The sequence below is a fragment of the Lichenostomus cassidix genome, chromosome 11 (genome assembly GCF_008360975.1).
Source record: "Lichenostomus cassidix isolate B80296 chromosome 11, HeHo_3.0, whole genome shotgun sequence".
NCBI lineage: Eukaryota > Metazoa > Chordata > Aves > Passeriformes > Meliphagidae > Lichenostomus > Lichenostomus cassidix.
This window is the reverse complement of record NC_139492.1, coordinates 11,161,438-11,183,065: the sequence shown is the minus strand read 5'-3', so window position 1 is coordinate 11,183,065 and position 21,628 is coordinate 11,161,438. Positions and strand designations below refer to the sequence as shown.

The 21,628-nt window shown below is 37.7% G+C and overlaps 1 protein-coding gene across 2 annotated transcripts in view; it reads right to left on the bottom strand.

Moving 5' to 3' along the window:
• The window catches only part of TOX3 (TOX high mobility group box family member 3), a 72,293-nt gene that overhangs the window by 10,456 nt on the left and 40,209 nt on the right, over window positions 1–21,628 (bottom strand). The window contains exons 2-3 of one of the 2 annotated variants that reach the window (XM_085071871.1): window positions 13,202–13,267; window positions 9,069–9,320 (exon numbers count right to left, since the gene is read on the bottom strand). In XM_085071871.1, the coding sequence (XP_084927997.1) occupies window positions 9,069–9,320; window positions 13,202–13,267 (318 nt within the window). Of the gene's footprint in view, window positions 1–9,068; window positions 9,324–13,201; window positions 13,268–21,628 lie in introns of both variants that reach the window. The other variant, XM_085071870.1, reaches the window with a different exon arrangement.

Genomic DNA, 21,628 nt, shown 5'->3' with positions numbered 1-21,628 from the left:
TTGCTAAAAGACACATCTCACAGCCTATGACAAATGTATATCTCATTTTACTCTGATCTGTAAAAGAGTAAGTTCTCAGAAATGTATAAAATATCAATGCACCAACAGACTCTAGAAAGCAAATAATGAAGTAAGGCGACTTGAAAAAAGAAAATAAAAGGAAAGGAATGTGTAAACTCCCACACTTTAATTTATACAGTTTTATCAAAGGTGTTTTTCAATGTGCCATGGAGTACTAAGAGAAAAAATTATTTTAATGAAACAGTTTGTACTTCTGTTATTAAACATCCAGTACTTAGTATAGCTTGTAATACAGTCAGTATTTATTTTGACAGATAAATGCATCCAGCCATTACATTAAGAGATGCCCTAATTTCCACTTACCTACCCTGCATTTTAAGAATCATTTCCATACAGTAATTCTATCCTGAATTCCTACCCTGATATAATTTTAATCTGTGGGAACATTCAACAAGATATTTAAAAATATAACTAGGAAATTACTTTTTAGAACATTTTTGAGCAATACTGAAGCCTTGATTAAAATCAATGTCTACAGCCTTCCATCATTTAAATATGCAGCACTTGCAGTGAGACTCTGGTCACTGAGGACTGAGCCCATGGAAATGCCTACAGGAGGATGTAGGGCTGGGCTCTGACCCTACACTGCACGAGCTAGTTTCAGGGAATTGAGAAATCTGCCAACCAAAATAACTGAGGAATAACTAAGCAAAACCCAACATTTATGGTTATGTTCACTGTGCCCTGGTTTCAGAAGTTGACTTAAACCATTATATATTCTATTGCCTGAGGAATTCATCACTGTCAATGTAACATAAGCTGATGCAATATTTTAAAGGATGTATTAAAGTTGAAGCAAATGCACCGCAATGTAAAGAGTGAAATCCTCAGTTGTCCCTGACTGTAAATTACTCCCTTTACTTTTAGTCAAGTCAGCATATCTCTAGAAGAAATCCTCAATATTCTTTTTCTCCACAAGTAAAGTATAGATAAAAGAATCCATTAATCTAAATTTTTACAGGATTGGACTTCACTGCCAATCAAAACAAATCAAACTAACAGGATGCTTTTCTCTGTCAGAGATTAAATCCTTACTTAATAGAATACAAAACAGTTGCACTTGGTTCTGCCACCACTGAAGAAGTGTCCTTCCTCTCCCCTCCACAGACACTGCCATCACTAATAGAGCTGTCAAACTGCAGTTATCAGGAGATCCTACAACCAGCAGCTTCTCTGCTCTGCAGTAAAAAAACTCCCATGTTCTATTTCCTGTTTCTGTAGAAAAGTAAACCTTACCTAATTTGATTCCCAAAAAAAGTCTGTAAGAAACAGTACGTCAGTTCTTAAAAAAAAATATTATGTCTTCTTCTTTACACCATTTTGTAGAGGCATTTAAAAACACTCTCCACTCTCTTCCTCCCAAGCATCTACCATACTTTAGAGCATATTGAATCACACTGCTCTTGGACAAGGCACCCAACAGCATGATCACAATGCATGTGTGACTCAGATCACAGATCTGGGCTCTGATCTGATGATTCTCTTGGCATGAGGAGCTTCTCTCCAAATTAGCAGTACAAGCTTAGGTCTGCTGTATGCAAACAGCGACAACACACTGCAAACAAACTCTGGATGGTTGAAATTAAGTCCCAGAATGTCAGATAAACGCTGTTAGCAGTTTTGTTACAACCTCCACAACTCAGGTGCTTCAGCTCCCAAACCGAAGGCAGACTTCAAAGGTCCTTATTATGCAGTAAGGAACGTGGGGAGAGAGTGTGAGAGAGCATGACAACTAACAAAGACTATCAAAGGTAACAAGAATTGTGCAAGGAATTGCAGGGGGACAGACTCAGGGGTTACATGGCATTTGGATGTTTAAAAGTTGCTACTAGCATTGGTAGCTATGTTCAGGGATAAAAAACCTAAACATTTTCTTTAGGTTTTGGGGGGGGGGGTTCTTTTCTATGAGGTTTCTTTGTTTACTTGTTGTTGGTTTCTAAAGTAAATCAGAAAAGTAGGTCTCATTATGTTTTGTATCATCAGGCCCAGGTATGGTTTTTTTCCAGCTACCTGAAACACAGAATAATTTAAAACTCTAAAGAGACATCACATTTCTTCATTGCTTGCAAACTCGAAGTGGAAGCTGAGTATTGGGTAAGATGTACAGGGGGAAACATGAGTGACAACAGCAGAGAATAGCAGGAATTTCAAAGAAAGTTTTCAAATTACACAAGAGCAAGGGTGGCTGGACCCAACTAAGCCTTTGGCCAGGTACAGCACATCCAGACCAGCTGCAGCATCTCAATTGGCTGGCTTATCAGCACCTGATTTTAGAGCTTGAACTCGGGAGACAGAATAGCTTAAAGCCATGGCTTAAGGTACAGTTAGTGTCCACAGCCATACATGCCTGAGTTCCTTCTCAGCTCAGTTCTTAGGAATATCAGACACTCAGCTTTGGCTCCAGTTCCTGACAGCTTTCCCAGTGAGGTATATCCCTTTGCCCATATTCATATGGTACCTTACAATATTTTCTGGAGCTGATAGATCTCGATTTAGGTGCAATTATTGTAAAATAGTCTTTTTCCAGAATGTTCTGCCAATGCTACTGTGCTTCTTTCATGCAGGAGTCCCCCATGATCTCAATAGGCAATAACCTACCTGCTTCAATTTTCATTATTTTTTAGCTTAGTTTAGTGCCTGCTATTCAGACAGGTGTCTTTGGCAAATGCTGCCACTTTGTTTCCCATGGACAAGTCCTTTCTAGCAGTCACTGAGTTGCCTGTTTTTAAGAACAGCAGAAGACACTTCCCTCTCTCATTCACAGGTGGCCCATTCATTGGTCTGTGCTAACAAGTAAGGAGAAAAAAGTACATCTCAGAAAAATTAGTGTATCGTCCACACTGAGAATTACAGTATCACTGAGGATATGAAAATCTTCACACTATTGTTTAGCAGCCCAGCACCACCTTCCATCAGGTCACAGCCATGGCAAGCAGCCCCTGGGCCAGAGCCACTGCTGCTCCACGCTCCCAGCCCATCGCCCACCTTCAGCTGGACACCCACGTGCTCCCAAAGGCGACTGCAAAATGCCCTGTACACCATCAGTGTAAAATAAAATATTTAATGACACACCAAACACACAGAAATGACTCTGTGAAGACTCAGAAGTTCATCAGCAAAGCACCCAGCTCTGAGCAGTGTCACAGCCCAGCGGGGAGCAGTCACCAGAACTGCCAGCTGAGTCCTGCAGGTCTCATTTCCCAAACTGTCCGTCGTGTTCCCAATGTGGCCAAATGTCACTGCTCTGAGCCACCCGAGCATCCTTTAATGCAGGGTTACTTGAGATCAATTTTTCCTGGTGCCACAAATTATTAAAACTAGTGGCAATAAGAGCTGCCATTTCTGCTGGGAAAGGCCAATACAAACCAGACTAACGCTGTTGATTTAAAGCCTGAGCTTAGCAATTCTGCACAGAAATACAAGAAAAAACAGAAGTCTGAAGAGAATCTCTTTTTCTCGTAAGAGTAATTGCTACTTCCATAAACTAGTAACCAGAGACTTCTGAAATTTGTTGTATATTTTGTATCAAAGATGACAAGAAACACATTCATAACAATAACAAGGGTTTGTTTTAATAAACCATTCCAGGCGTTAAACACATTAATGACCCATGAAATAACTGTTTCATCTGCAACGCATTAAACAATGTTGTTATAACATTTTATTAATTGAAAACCTACTCCATTCTCTCTAGATAGGAGATTACAGACTGGCTATTAAAACAGAGATGTAGAAATAAGTTTCTCTGTAAAGGAAAATTAAACATATAAATGAGAGTCACCCAGGCAGGTGGGTAGTGAAACAACCTTTTTTGCCAATTTTAAAGCAACGAATTTAGCTTTTAGTCTTGCAATCTTATGTTAATCTATTCACTTAAAGTTCATTAGTAATTTGGGAATTTAAACTACTAAAAAAGATCTAGAGCTGTAAGTAAAAGGCACCACTGTTCTGAAACATTAATAATATTTCTATTGTATGCAGCCTTTAATAAGCTCAAATTTGCACCTCATCTCTTTAAAGCCACATTCTTGAGATGTTTATTTTAAAAGTCTCTCCTTGAAATAAAAGCAATAGTCATCATTGTGTCTTTGATTTGAGCACAGTGCCACTCCTAAGGAGTAATATAATTAAAGATGAGCATATTCCACCATGAATTAGCCTTATCTGTGCAGAATCCTGACTGCACTGGCAGCACTGCAACAATTATAAAATATAAACAGGCTCAAATCTTCATCAAATAGGAAACACATTTTCTCTAGCAGCATAAGTAATGTAGGGAGCAATATATGTAAAACTATCAGTCTGTTTTTCTTACAATTGTACATTTCTGAATAAGAGAAAAAATCAGACTGAAAAAAGACAATTATTTTACTGTCTGTTCCTTAGATATCAGAAAGAGAATTTTGAAATTCATCAAAGCTAACCTTCTGTTATGTACAACAGGCTAAGCTGAAAAGAATGTTAACAAGTTCAATTTTCATTCAATCAGCACTACTGCTCTCTGAAATGTTTCATTGCAGGAAAGAAATAAAAATAATCTATATGGTAATTATGAGGATGAATCCCCCAGTAACTTTCAGCTACATGAAAGGTCAGTTCTATTCAAGATATTTTATCAGTCCCCTGCACATACTCCTGTCCTGTCATTTTAAATCTGAACAGCATTTTATTTTCCCATTTACAGCTACCTGCAGAATTAAGTACTTAAGCCAAATAAGAAAAAAAAAAAAAAAAAAAAAGAAATGTTGAATGCTGGCAAAGGCTATAATAGCATGGAGATAAATCGTTCAGCTGCTCTCTCTCAAGCCTCTGGGGCTGCAGATTTTTCTTCTCCTGGTGCACTGTGGGTATTCAAAACTTGTTCAACATGATTTCATTTCATTTCAGGCACTGCCTGAGAAAACTAAATTACAGAATCAATCATACAGAAGGTCAGAGTGAGACTTCATTACAAGTATTGCATGCTTGCATGAATATCTTTCATTTATGACTGACCCAATATGTCACAATAGCTGTCTAGTAAAAATAATCCACTTTCTGAAATTGATGTACTACTGATGTCAATGCTACTCAGCAGGCTGGGCAGATTAGAGAGAGGTGTTAAAAAAAGGAACCCTCAGGAGCAAAACTTGTAGTTTTATAGAATTGCCACAGTTTGCAGATTAAAATAATTTTTTATGGGCAGCTCAACAGAAAACAGAGCATTAATGTAAAATATTGGGGGTTGATTTTTAATGAGGATATTGCTGTTGATTTCTGCTTATTTATATTCAAGTATTTATAGGGATAATATTTGCATCATGTAAATCCACGCATTCTTTGAAGTCAAATGTACATCAACACTCCATTTTTCAGTGACTCCTTTTTGAACATCAGAATTTTATTTGCATGTTATTAAAATATTAAAATTAATCAAACTGCCTCCGTTTTATCTCCTCTTTTTGTTGGTGTTGCCTGTTTTTAAACGGTAAAAAAATGCTGTAAAGATAAATGTGTTGTGTTTGTTGCCAATAATGATGAAGTTAATCAGCTTTGTGACAAATTGTCACTCTATCCATAGTATGTGTATCTTAATAGCATAAACAATGGTTAACTCACCAATACAATCTTTAGTAATTACTAGGTCACATTTACGCTGAGAATAAATATATAGACATCTTTTTTGGCACCATGAATGCTATTTTCAATATAATAACACATAAAGAATATGTTAAATTTTTTTTCTTTTTCTTTTCCTCTGTGTGCGTCTTCCTGTGAGTAATAAGTGAGATACTTGCAGAAGCATTACGTGATACCTAGCCAACTCCATACCCTAAGGGAGACATAGGAAAACCTTGACATAACCTATTTTTAACCATGCCTCTGGCGATTCTGCATTCAAGTTTATAGGTGAACATGTCAGGTAGTACATAGAAAAAAGCCAGAGACACACAGTATTAATCATAATTCTGTCCAAGCCCATTTTATTTTTTCAACATTTGTGATTTAAAATCTCATGACATTTCTTCAAGGTGAAATTCTTCTACCAGGCTTTGCAACAGGGTAGGACTACATTTACCTAAATTAAATATTGCTTACAGTAAAGCTCTCTAATGCTTCACGAGATAAGCAATAAACTCGATGCAGTTAATATTAAAATAATTTAAGTTTTTATTCAGCTCAAGAAGCTTTAGTGATTAGCAGTACACCATTAATACAGCATTTAAATAAGACCATCCCAGTATCGCTGGATAAGAACATTGTTCTGTAAGTGTATACGAACATCATAATTATTTTACAACCCCATCTTTAGTTCTTTCAGATATAGTAAATTCAATTGACCATGAAATGAAATTTCATAGTCAAAATGCCTCCTTTACATTTTTTTATTGCTGCAATAAAGTTTTTATAGCTCCAAGGCAAGGTAATTCATGAAATGTCTAATTTAAAGATGAATTCTAATATTATTAATAAATATTTACCAGTTTAATAAAGTGCACATTTTCTACATAAAATATTACATAATGTTTTCATTGTTTTATTTTTGAAATACAGATTAACTGCTGGAAAATTTGACTGCCAAAGAGAGCTATGCAAGCTCAGGGGAAAGCTATGCAAGGACCCTCTGTTAATGTTTTTAAACTTCCCAAAGCTACCTAGCATTTATGAGCAGAAGAGAAAAAGACTACTGACTAGAACACAATGGCAGGGGCCACTCCATCTCACAGCATGAAACAAATCAAGCAGTTGTGGGGAATGTCTGACACACAAACCTCCCTATGTGGCTCCTCCATATCAAATCACACAATTCCTTGTCAATTCTCTGCAGAAAAACTGCAGCACTCAAGTTCCCATTCCATAGGCTTTGTACTGCAATCATCCCAAAAAATGCCACCAGACTACCAGGGTAAGAAGGCAGGAGCTTCTCTACATCTTCTCACTGACCTATGCAGGAGCAAATTCTTACTGATTGAGTCAGTGCAAACTGTGCCATTAATTTCTACATTGCACAGCTGAGGGAAAAGGCAAAGATGGAAAGCCTCCCATGCAGCACCAGAAGGGGCAAGTGAAGATACACATAATCTGGAGGCCTCTTCTGGTTGGAACTGTTAAGGTGACAGCATTTACTCATGGAAGAATCACATGCAGTGAAAGGATGCAAAATTAAAGGGCAAAACTGGGTCAGGTTACAAACCACTCAATAGCACTGAGGGGATATTCACACACATAACACAGCCCTGATCCAGCCCACAGTATTTCTGACCACGTTTCACTGTATTCAGTGCACACATGCTCCATTACTTTTGTTTTCAGGCACAACATTCCTGACTCTCAGGTTTTATTAATCTGATCTTCCTTCAGAAGTTACCCAACATGTACAGTGCAAAATGAGATCTAAAAGAAATACCATGTCTTTCAAGGCCTGTTTTAGGTAGTCCCTGTTTTGGATCCACAGAATGAATGAATTCTGTACCTCCTAAGTAGTGAGCAGCTTATGGTTCACTCTGCATTAGTGCAAGCTACTCTTCATGACCTCCAAAGAAGTATTAAAATTTGCAATGAAGTCAGCAGCCTGTAGAATTACAGAGAAATATTTCCTGCCTGTTGGTTTGTAAATCTTTAATTAATTTTCACTTGCCAGAATAATAAAAAAGAAATCACAACATAACAACACAACTCTTATTACAGTCCAGCAGTAAATATGTATTTTCACTGCACCAAGTTCAGCAAAAGGTCCTATATAAAAGAGCTAATCAGAAAAAAATATAGTTGATGTAAAATATCTGTTCAAGCTAAACATACACTCACTCTTCAATATGAAATACAGAAACTAATTCTAATTGTAAGCACTGAGTTTAAAATGCTGAGTAGGACAAACTGGCTCACAGCTGTGGCTCATTGCTGGCAGTATGAATGTGACTGCACAAAGCTCTCAGAAACACACTGGGAGATCCCCCAGAGCCCGAAGGGAAACACTGCCACAGAGTGGGAATTGCCCCTGCACCCTCCCAGGGACATCGCAGCCCTACAGCGTGTGGAGGTTCTGGAGGAAACTCCCCACATCCCTGCTTTTGATTGTTCTAATTAACACCAGAATTAGCCCAACAGCCCCCACCACTCAGCTCTTCCCCACCCAGATCATACCTCCCTATTCCTGAGGGCTCAGACACAGCCCAGGAACAGAAGATCACTCTGCCCAAGCCTCTACGGCCAACAAGAGCAATGGACACAACAAGCTCTTTTTATGGCCCTGTATTTCTGAGTAGTCAAGGTAATATATCCCTATCACTTCTATTATGAGTTGAAAAAAAAATCCCACTTATAAAGATTTAGCCTATGGAAGATACAGGATATAGGGAAATACACTGCTTTTTTCCTGCTGCCATACCGTGTCTGGCTCTCCTTCTGAGCTACTCTCAACACTGCGCTCTCAAAATATCCTGATGGATGTCAGATGTGGGTCCTACACTTCAAATACAGACAAGCAATTCATTCTAAATGCTGTAGTTCACCCTGGCCAACACTATGGTCTTTCAATTCTTGATGCCAGTGCCAACTCTATAACACATTTTTGAACTTTAGAAGCACTTGGGATGCACATGATGCCAATGGATATGGGCTTCGAAGTCCATTCCCAAAATGAAAATTCTGTGTTTGTCAAGCCTGACTGCTTCTTCACAAGAGATCTGTTCACAAACAGTACAGCATTGCACTGTACATTAACAACCATGTTTATCTTGCTGAATCCACCAGTATTTAACCCTTAACCATTTGTCAACTGCCTTAGGGAACTGAGTAATAGCAAACCACTGTTTGCTGTGTAACAACACGTCATAGTTCATACAGAACACGCCTGTAACATGGTACAGAACACTGGCAAATGCTTGGTCAGACTCCCAACAAATTACACAGCTTTTCTGAGGGGTCAATGAAAACTGAGAGATGGCACAAATCCTTATTTAACAGGCAATATCAGGCATTGGGAACACACAAAGAACCAGACCTACCATATGCAATCCATTGCTGTGGATGACGCCGTCCTGCTCCACGAGATTTCGGGATATTGTAATAGAGGGAAGATCCAAGCTCTGGGGGGGAAACTGAGGTGTAAATTCATTTCCTTGTGCAGGCAGCTGGTCACCAAGGCCCTGAAAGGGCAGCAGTATATCTGCCATGCCCAGTGCAGGGTCTGACTCGGGCGGGGGGGTGATGGGTGGGATTTCAAACTCCTCGTCCCCAAGGCTCGGCGTATGGAAGGTCTGCTGGAAAAGGACAGGACAAGGCACACAGTGTTAGGGCACACAGGGCTGAGCAATCACCTCCACACCTGCACTCAGAATCTTGGTTGGTTCTCAAATGCAAGCTCTACAACTGACAAAACTTTTAAGTTTCATATGGTGAAGGGGTTTGTGGATGATTCTGATTAAAGATTTAGGTCTCATTATCATATGGCTTTAATGGAGTATCAGTATTAACAGTTTTTTAATGTGTACTTAATTAGCAACATCTGTCTGTTGTTAGTCCGAATATCAGCTACATTGGATTTGGCTGTGTAACAAACTGCCACTTTATTGATATGTTAGTAAAATAGCACAAACAGCTTACATTACTCTCACGCTTCATAAAACACTGACAATTTTGTAGCACACACACAACAGGAATTCAGCACTGACCATTTCACGTCTTTTGTTTGCTTTTATCCACTAACAAACGTGAAATATTATCATTCTTTATTTCTTTTCCATCCCCAAAATACAGTGCAGCCTTTTAAATATGGGTTGTAATTTGGAGGAGAGACGTATGAAAGCGTGAGGGTGATTACAGCAGCTTCCAGTGCTTTCTGAAGCAAGCCAGCTTTGTTTGAACAGTAGGTTTGTTATGAACTAAACACCTGTTAAGATGCCTTGAGCAAAACATTTACTGCCAGTTATCTTCAGGGTTTGTGCATGTTTGTACGTGTGCATGTGTCTGTCAAAGATAATCTTTATTCAAGTAGAGTCTGTATCTGGCTTCAACATTGCTGACTTTTATTTGGGAAACAAATGAGCTATGCTTATTCAAATTTTTTGAGAGTTAAATGAACTTTCATATATTATTTCAGGTCCACTGCTACTTAATAATAGAAATTCAGTGCTTGAAATTAGGCCATTTTAAATGTACCCGAATCAGGACTGCCTTGATCAAATTGGGCAGTTGGCAATCCTAAAATAGGCACTATTGTCTTGTTCTGGACATGCAAGGCTGCTCTAAGATTTGTTTGTTTGCATTAGTTCAGGATTCAGGTTGGGGCGGGAGGGAGAATTGTTTTATGTATTAATTACATTGTTTGAATGAGTGACTTAATGCCAGTTAATTTAAAAATGATAAGTTCAGTGAAAGATCTCATTAACTGCTGCAAATTGTCATCCTTCAAACTGTTAATGATGATATAAATTAATAACCGCTTGAGAGAAGATGGAAACTGAAACACAAGAAAAACCTTTGCTTGCATATAGAACCTGTCAGCTGTCATTATTGGTCTCACACCAGAAATGATGAGGTCCCAGATTGCTGCAGTCTGCAGCACTGTTGGACTCTGCTGAGACTGTGCCCATCTCACTCCAACTGCAAGGCTCTAACTTAATTCTGGATTGAAGGCTGGGCCTGGATTAGGGAGATGTTTGACTTCCCCACTGCTATATTACAAAAGGTGTGAATTTTTCTTCTCATGGACCCCGTAGTTCACAAACACAAAGGATGGATTGGCCAGGAGAAGTGGTTGGCTAATGAACATAACCCTATGGCTGCATTTGCAGTTATTTTGGCACTAATGTGGTCTAGTAACAGATGCAACTGTAATTTGTGACTCATTTGCTACCCCATTACTGCTTAATGAAATCTAACATATCACATTAACAATACGGATAAACACTCATTCTTGATATGTGGCATTTGGCTGTTTTCATTACCACTGTAATTAACACTTGAAATATTATTTCAATAAATATTTAAGGTGCTTTAAAATGAGTTGTAGTAATCATGACATAGAGACAGGAAACATAAAGCAAATGTGTGGCTTCTAAGCCTGAATGTGCTCTAGGATTACACTCTTAAGGCATTATTTACAGAAATAAAATGGGATTCTAGCTCAGCAGTGCTCAGGCCCAAAATAATACTGAGAAAGCTACATTCATGTTAATGCAAAAGCACTATAATTAAATACATTGTAATGCAGTAATTGCAAAGTAGGGTTCATGCTTTAATACAAACAGTAACAATCATATTTTTATTCCTTGTTCAAGCAAAAGGGTTCAGTGAAATCAGTATTATTATAGTACATTTGAACCTCTCTTTACTTGACATATTTTTGAGATATTAGTAATTATAAGAACTGGATCTTTCTTCCAGATGAAGAAAGAATAATTCTAGGACAGCTGTAGAAATATATAACACAGCTAGATGATAATACAATCTCTTAGTTAGAAAAGTAGCATTCATCTTAATACTTATAGCTTACTACAAATGGGAGAGTAAATTGATGAATATCTTAACATTTTTAAATCTGAGTTAAATTCTAACTGTATAACTTATCCAAATATGTATATATCTTTAAAAATAAAAAACAAAAAAAAACCAAAAAACCAAACATAAAACAGACCTATGACTGAGGATAAAATAGATGTAATCTAAGAAGAAAGCAACCCCCTTAGTGAAGTAGTCTTAAATCCAAATCACTGGGCTATTCAGTCTGTAAAAAGAGCCTGAATAGTATGCAATTTGGGACTGCAGAAAGGTGCTGTTATGACCAAAAGATGGTATAACATTTGTGAGATTTATCTTACCAATCACATTTCTTAAAGTTATTAACTTTTCAAATATTTATATCTTACACATATATATATTAAAAAAACCTCTGTGCATGGTTAAATGCCATCTGTACTGAAATGTTCAAAACATTTGTTCCTTTTGATAAAAATGCAAATCTGGAGAACTGTTGTATCAACATATAACAGCCAATGTCTGACACGGTGAATTATCACAGCTGGAATTAAATTGTCTCTGAACAGCTGCTGGCAGCAGAGCTTTCATCAATGTTTGATTCAAATGTAGGAAAGAAATTCTACAGAAAGAAACATCATGTTGTCATTACAGATGGGGTTTGTGTTCATTATCACAAATAACACTGGAGCTACTGCCAAACAATATTCCCTTATCTAAGCAGTCTTGCTGGGTAAAAAGAGATGGTGACCATTGTATAAATGATTCATAAAATCCTACTCTTAATTCTAGCCTTCCTATTTATTGCTGCACCTTTCTGCTTATTTTCTCTGAGATCACTGCTTTAGAAGTGCACAGGAGTACCTGTCACTGAATCCCCATTTAGAGCCTGGAAATCAGGGCTGCCCATTTTTCCACCCTTTCCTTGCATTGGGAAGATTGTTTATGACATTCTAGACAGTGCATCTTGCACTTCCCATTCTTTCCTTTGGACTCAGAGCTTGGGTTTCAAGGATGAGCAAAGGCAGTTTCTGGCTGGATTTGGGGTCAGAATTAGTGTGTTGATTATCTTTTAAGTGGCTGTAAGGTGGCCCCACCTAACAGATACATGGAAACCAGAGCTGGCACACCTTTCTCCTGTTTCCATGCCCAAGGGCAGTGAGCAAACACATCATCTCCACAGCCCAACCTCTGGGCTTGCTCTGGACCCTGGATTCAAGAGATTCCTTGATGTAGCACACACACTTCAGGCAACAGAGCTGGCTTTGGTTTTCTAACTCATGTGAGTATTAAGAACCCAAATTAAACCATTTGTATCCATAACAAAAATTAGAACATTAGCTAGTAATGACTATTACTAAGCTTGCTTTCAAAGTGTACACCTACTGTGCTTTTTATTTGTTTCCTTCTGTTCATAATTTTTTTCCATACATAAAACAGATTTGTTTCTATTGACATGCTATGTAAGTAACAGCCTTATGGACAGCTAAATTGACTAGTAATGGAGAGCTGTCAGGTTATTTTCTTTCTCATTAAAGTCTTTATTTTGTGCTCCATAAAACACACAGAAATTCGGCACTTCACTCTTCATCCATTCAAAGTCTGTTAAATTATCACAGCAAACAGCAGAATATGAGCATAGATAAAAAATAAAAACATCTACCTCATTTGCAGCAAGAAATGCATTATTTGCCTCTGCCATGTTCATGTAGTTGTTATTGTTTCCAAACTGAAAGAAAAATAAACATTTGGATTTAATGTATGCCACGATAAACTTTTCTTTACCCCATCACTGGCATAGAAAAGGTTGAGGAAGAAAAAAACCAACAAAACCAAAACAACAAACAAATAAGATGTAATTTTGCAGATATTCTTTGAAGTCAGAACTCAATTGGATTCAACATCATCATATTATTATTATCATTATTATTGTTGTTGTTGTTATTACATACTCTGCATCCCCCAGTCTGAACAAAGAAGATATTCACATGTATCTCTCCAAAATTTTGTCCATGCAAAAGGCAAAGCTACCCCAGAGACCTAAAGGTGACTTTGGAAATTAAGAATCTGTTAGAGAGAGACTCCCAGGAAAGACACTTCTACTGCACTACACCTTTTCTGCTGCACATTATAATACTTCTGTCAGTGATCCTGACCTGGAGGATTGCTGCAGCCAGAAGTAGCTGCTGTGTCACTGCTCCAAGCAGACCTGGTTTTAAAGAGCTGAAGGCCAGTAAGGGGAAGAATGAGAATCTTTAATTCTGTTCCTAAAGTCCCATTCTTTCCACAAAATTGAAAAGCCAAACAGTCCCCCTTCATTTATCCTTCATCCCAGTGAGCTCCCACTCTCCCAGTGAACAGTAACACCAGAATATTTTGCAAATCAGAGAAACTGTCTGACACTGAGACCCTGAGATGTGCCCAGTGCCCACTTGCTCCCACTAAGGTGCAACTCTCATGCCACATGCCAGTGATCAGAAGGGATCTCCTTGGATGCCACAGAGTCACTTCCTCCAAATTCCCAATTATGAACATTTGCTGAGGAAGACAAGTACTTTTATTTCTAGGGACTGAACACAGAAAAGAGAGATTATCAGCATAATACTGTGCCTCATGCCCTTGAACAGCACTTGCAAAGGCATGCAGGCTGGTAGTGAGTCCTGCACGTGTTCCCAGAGGAGGGAGGCATCCAGAGCCCCTGATTCAAGGGACAGACACCAGGCATGTCCTGCACCTCAGTGAAACAGCTTTCAGAGGTGCACATGGCTACTGCCAGGCACAGAGCACAGCCCAGGCAGAGCACTCAGCCAGGGAAAAGCCCCTGTGCTGGCCCTACCACACCACTGCTGCTAAAGCCACACTGAGCCTTCCTCCCTTAACTCCCATTTGCCAGTTTTATAAAACAAATACTTTAGGAAGGCTTTGTTTTATCTTCTCTTGCCAGACCTTGGTGGACCTGCACCCTCCTCAGCCCCACAACTGCAAACACCAACAGCAGCACAAGCTCTGCACCAGTGTGTGAGGATGGGTGACCAAGCACTCTCACAGACTGTTCTTTCCAATCAAGAAGCTCTGTTGTGCTTTCAGAGCAGCTGAACTTGTCCTGAAAGAAAACCACTTTGCTTCAGCTCAATTTGCTACAGCTGCCTGACTGTCTTTAGCAGTGAAATGTTTCACTCTCCAGTTTCTCAGTGGAGGGACCATTGATTGATCCTTTCAAGAAAGGCTCTTTCCCTGAAAACTCAAACATCCACTTCTGAAAATAAGACAAAAAGTTAAAAGGAGATCTAAACAAAAAAACAAACAAACAAACAAAAAAAAAAACAAAAAAAAAAACAAAAAAAAAAAAGAGAATTGAAGCCTTGTGCACCTGATGAATTGTCAGATTGACTAAACAGGACATCAAAAAAATTAGGAGGCAATAATAAGGGAGGGAAGGAATACAAGATGAGATCGCTCATTCTGAAGTAACAAATTCCATTTGTGTACTAATCATTCTGAATCTTTCAACCTATAACACATGTTAAGCAACAGAGGCCTTAGCACAATATGTAGGCTGCCTCATAGCTATTAGAACTCTGTTATCCCCAGCTATGCAGATACTCAAGTAATGTCATCCATTTTTTAAAAGCCCAGATGTCACCCATGTTTGGAGATTAAAAAATTCAAGTAAAATTGCACATTCAAATGACTGTTTTGGCACATACGGATGTGTGTGTGGATCTGTTGCACAAAGACATTACTGCAGCTCAACAGTGCGATCGACAGGATAGAATTTTTCATGTCAGTTAGTGGCAAACTAAGAACAATTTACATGAAAAACTCAAATGGCTCGAATAGAGCTGTTCTTCCTACAGCAACTGAAAAAAAACAAAGAAACCAAATTTTTAAAGGATACCAAAGGGCAAAGGTACACAAGGAAGGTATTACTCTAACACTTGATCAATAAGTGAGGACAAACCCTGTCCTATTTTAATGACCTTAGCATACCAAGGGCTCCAGTGCCTCAAAAGAGAAATGTGGCTGATCTTCACATTTACCTTGAAGAGTAAAATTCCACATTGTTTTAATGTACATGTATTGCTCACACCACAACTGCTGCCATTCTGATTATCAGGTGGTTTTCTTTCTCTTTATTTTATTGAAGTAAAACAAAGGGGAGAGTGACAATTTAATTTTCCGTTTTATTAAGACTGTGGAAGCAAATGATATAACAAGGAATGTCAAAGCTAAAAGTTACAGGTACATATCCTTCATGTCATTCTGTTCTTACGCTATTTAATATTTAAGACCCTATTGTGTATGACTGAGGCACTGATGTCAGAAACTGGAATATTTTGGCTTTTGTTAGTATGGATCACAACTAATATTCTTTACATTTATTTTTTGCCTATGAAGTAGAAATGCGTTGAAGGCACATAACAATTATCAGTGCGTATTTCTAAGATTAAACTTCCATATTATCTAATGGTACCTATAACAACAAAAGAAAATAAAATGGTTATTATCTTAAGGACCTAAACAATTCAAAAAACAAATTAAGCTTAGAGTGAAATAAGAACTGGGTTAGAAATCCTCTTCTGAACAGTTAGTCTGCGAATGTAATTACTGAAGAAACTACAGCTAATCAGCTGTGAATTGTATCCATTAATTAGTATTTGCCCTGGAGAAATGAGAAAAATCAGTAACAATGTTAACACGGCAATGCACTGATGAGTACTGAAACACAGGGCCCTCAGCATTTAGTCAAGCAGGTGGCTCCAATGGTCCAAGTAATTTAAAAAGCTCTCACCTGAAGTGCAGAGCTAGAATTACAAAGCACTTCTTGCATATCTTTGTATCTATATAAGGCTATAATTAATGGCTTTTAATTTAGAAACACTTTGTGATCAGCTGGGAACAGTTATAAATCATTCTAAATAGAACAACGGGTTCTTGCCTATTTTAGTAAAATAATTTTTTGTGAAAAGACTCTTGTTGCAGACAATATTTTTCTCCATTTATTTTCCTAAGGATCCCTTGCTCTGACCCCTCATAAACAGCTCAGAGCATTGGTATAACTGATAGCAGGCATTCAAATTAAAGGGAAGACCCAGCAATCTGGCTGGACAGGTAGAGTCCCAGAGACTCCCACCTGTTGGGTTTCCCTGGGATAGAAGATGCAGCAACTAGTTCAGCTCTTTGCTTTGTGTTGGGATGCTTTGCAAATAACTTTGCCAGAGCAATTAGCAAGGTTTTGCATAAATGTTTTCATCTAAAGACGTCAAAACACCTTTGCTCTGTAACTAGGAAAGAATAAAATGTTTCCAGCTTCCTCTGGCAATACACACCATTGAATTACAAAGTACAATCAGTTTCCTTTGGTTTCAGGAGTTCAAACTCTCTCTTCAGTTTTGATGAACACACTGAGTGGGAGCAGCCAGCTGACTGCCACCACCACACACATCTGCCCATCTCAGGAAATGAACTGCACACAAACAAAGCCTCCTCTGAACTTGCTGTGAATCACAGCGCCCATTCTTCCTGCAAATCACTGCACTGAAACTATGACAGCTCAGCCCTCCACTCTTGTATGCTGGAAAGACACCTGAACCTTGGCCCTGCTGAAATCCCTCTGGACAGACCTGAGGATTGCAATGGCACTGCATGCTTGCTTTACTAACATCTTGCATAAAGCATGGCCAGAAAACCCATTCATTCTAGAAGAGCTGCTTGAAGCTCAGCTCTCCTCTCCTCCCCTCTTATCTTCTCATGTCTTCTCTCCTCTCCTCCCAAACCTGAAGCCAAACACCTGGTCTCATTCAGTTTCTCCAGCAAGGGTGGATATTTGCAATGCAAAGGGAAGATTAATGCCCTCTCCTTCCTCAACACATGCCCTAATGAAGACCAAATCAACTCCTGCCCAGCACTGGGGATATAAAAACTATCACTGCCAAACTTCTACAAAGTGCATGTTTTCTTAGACCAAACCTCTGGGGCCAAATGTTAGGATATCTGTTTATAAATCAAGGGATAAGCCACTTGGAATTGGCACAGCACAATGCTACTTGGGTTTTCAAACTGCCCTTTGTACTCACCAGAGCTTAAAAATTGGTTGGTTATGAAAGCTGAGACTAATGAGCAGTTGTTTTAAGGCAGAAGTCTGATATGATGAGCACCACAGAAAACCCTGGCAGCTTGGGATAAAAATCAGTGATTAACTGTCCACTGAGTCTGAATTCCTACACAGAAAATCTTCAGAAAATCTCAAATGTTGAATTGTGGCCACTCTCTGGCCTCTTTGGCAACTGTGATTGACTCATAGCAAGAGATAAAAAAAAGCAAAAGAGAACTTTACACAACAAACCCATAATAGTTTGAAAAAAAAAAAAGCTTCAAAAGTAACATAAATAATACTTGAAGGTGTTACGGACACACAGAATTATATTTTGAACCTACAAAACCTAATTAGAATTTTGCTGCTGATTTTAATGGAAAAATCATTTTACTTACAATGTTCAGTCATTAGTATTTTTTACCACTTGTCTTTAAATCAACTGACTTGTGCAATTCTAATCTGAAAAACATTAGAACTCAAATCCAACTATTCATTTCCTCAGGAGGTCAAATATAGAAATACATAAGCAACTTAAAACCAGACATAAAGGAGCACAGACTTTTATCTGAGCATCTCAACAGAACAAAAATGAATGCTTAAAACACTAACATTTTAACACTCAAAAAGAAAATTTAATCCAGCAGGCAACTTCACTAAATATTACAAATAAATCTTTTTACAATACTGCTCTTTAATAGTGCAACCCCAAGAAAGAACCACCACTGGAAAGGTTCTTGTTCCAGTGTAGGATAACAACAAAACCATGAAATATGAATAAATGTGCCAAATAAAAAACTTAAACAAAATACATCCAGAAGAGGAATGAAACACATTTTATCATCTACTCATAGCTAATCCATCAACTTAAATTTTGCTTAAAAGGAATGACTGAAATTTTATGCTCAAAGATTACATATCATATATCTGAGAAGAAAAAAAAAATTAAAAGTTAACACAGAATCCTCTCCCTGCTGCTTTTTTTTTTATTAAAGAAAACCTTATGCCAACACTTATTGGAAAACAGAATTCAGACTTAATTATCATTACACTAGCAGTTCTTTCATAATTATTAATGTTTAGTCAAAATACACATTTAAAGTTTCTCAGGATAGTGTTTCTAGTCAAAATTCTCACTGCCTGCAGAACAAGCTCTAGACCAGTTCTGTCACAGCACTACATGTCCACTTGTGTATTTTAGGCAGTTACATATCCAAGTTCTCTTATTTCTGATGCCAATTTAGTGCTTATGGAAAATGGCACCCTCACATGATCACACATCCACACTACTTCTGCAGTAAAATTAGAACTCATATTTTTTTAAATATAGCCATTAATAAAATCATTCTTTTATGGTGTGAGCCTACTTGTGGTTTTCATACAGAGAAATAACTATTTGCACAAATATATATTATGGCAAGAATCTCAGTTTTATCTTCATATTTGGCAAATTAATTCCTCTGAGGTTACACTACCCTTATGAGTAGAATGAAAGATAACAATCCCAAAAGATGTAATTACAGACCAAAACTAAATTACTTTGCAGGTCTAAGTACTGTATCTTAATAATTTCACCGGAGAACATCTTCACTGCATTTGGGCAGATTTGATTTTGCTGCCTGACCAATAATTACAGCTCTGGCAAATACAATGTCTGATAAGGACATCAATTAAGAATGAGCATTGTGTTATTTCAAAAAAAAAAATTCATCATGTTCACAGCCTGTCTGATTGAATGAAATGCCAAATTAAATTAATGGAGATTGCTAAGTCTAGCTGGCTGGTGGGGAACCATGCAGAAAGTGGGACAGCATAGACAATAAACTGTCTGTAATTAAAAGATGAGAAGCTGGACTAATGCTATTTCAGCCTGATTATTCCAAACAAAACAATATACACTAAAATTATTCTGGCAACAGAAGTAGATGGAGTGGGAGGAGGGCTACGACAGGGGACTTTTTATTTTTCTTTTTTTTTTAATAATATTAACTATCACCATCTACAAACAGCAGTGCCCTCACCAGATCTATTAAATTAAATACTGGGGGGGTTCTCATCAGGAAACACAATTTATTTTCTCAATGAACACGAAAAAACATACAAGAATTCTCCAATCCTTTCTGTTCTAGATGGATATCCAGCTAATCTCTGCAGAGGCTTTACTCCTAAGTTATGATGTGTTTAATGCAGGAGCAGAGAGTCCTTTGCTGGAAGAGTAAGTCATTCATGGAAGTTTCAATACTTCAAAAGCAGTAGATGGTATCCATATGATTTTATAAAATACAAGTATTCTGTTTTGATTTTGCTACTTGAAACAATGAGGCAGAGTGTTGATTGACAGATGCCACACCAGCAAACTTGTTAGGGATTCATATCCCTGTGAGTGAATGAAGAACTTTTTTAAACCTTGCAGATGAAGAAGAAATCTTATCTCAGGATGAATGCTAAATGTGAAATGCTACTCAGGAAGTGTCAGCCTTGGCAACTTCAGCCACCAGAATCTGCTACACAACAGTTATTTCTCTCCATTTCTTCCCCATCAGGATTCTCTCCCCCACCATATCAGGTGCAACCACCATATCCTCCTGCAACAACCTGGAGGAAATGCAGGTGATGCTGAAAACAAAAGGAGTTCCTATAGGGGATTTCATGCCAGAAAGCTGAATTTGCTTACACCTGCATCACTGATGAGCAACAAACCAACCAACAGATAGGAGTACAAAACTTTAAAGTATAAAGTTCCCAGCTTTGCTGTCACATTCTCAATCCCGAATTTTAGGCAAATGAATATTCTCATTAGTGGTTCATTAATTATTGAATCTGTTCATAAATATGTGTACAGTCATACATGGGGCAGTCTTTTGATATTTAAAATCTTAAAGCTTTTAATTCAGGGGACCATTTAGATTCCAAATTTTGAGTCTCAAACATCTGCCACACTAATTGTAATATATATCCTTATATAAGTGTGGCTATGCCTGTATATATATGTACACATACACATTCTCTAACTCTGCTCAGAGCCAAAAAAAATCTCAGTGGAATAAAACACTTGAGCAAGATCCAAAAGAAAAATAGACATTTATATTTTATTCATATAGCCTCAATATCCATCAGACACACTGTTTGCAGATAGTACAGATTTAAAAGTTTTGGGAAAGCAATTAGAATGGAAACATTTGAAGTTACTTTAAAAGCTTTCAGCCAGCAAATAAAAACTTTGACAATAACAGTAAAAAGCACTGACTTAATCTCTGTGATTCCAGCCAAACTCTTTAATATGAACTCCTTCAGTGAATTCCACAGCCAAAAGCTGTAACTGAATGATATTTTTGCAAAGTAGGATACTGAACGAGTCTTAGGAACAGTAGTGAAAGAAATATTTAATGGTCTCATGTTAGGCATTTTCAGATCTCTAAAGAAGGACATATTCTATAAATGATTTTATATGCAAGAAGTAACTTTGTATGAATATGCACAGTTATTATTCTGCTGACTGACAGTCAAGGCAATTCAATATATGCTAGACTTTTAATGCTACTTATTCCATATTTAAATGCATACATATTAAAAGGTGTTTCAAAGAGCAGTCCTGGTCCTAATATTTATACAAGATTAAGGTGTTATAAAATTAGTCAGCATCTTGAAAGTGTTCTCCAAGACAAACATACCAATAATTTTGCTGTTACATGTTCAAAGAATTTCAATTTACTATTTTTACTCTTTGTAGACAAGAATGTCTGTCCACAGACTACAGAGCTGTGCCTTCAAAGATAACAAAACAGACACTCAAATACAGATTCTGGGTATATCTCTGTGTCCTCCTACATATGCTAAGGCAACTTCTCCTCTGTACAAGGCTAATACAAATATCAAACTCAGACTAACCCACTGAGTTTCACATCAAGAAGATTCTACAAGATCTACAGATGTTACTTCACACAGTTCTGAAGTACATTCCCTATCATCACACCCTGAAGCTTGAAACACAGAAAG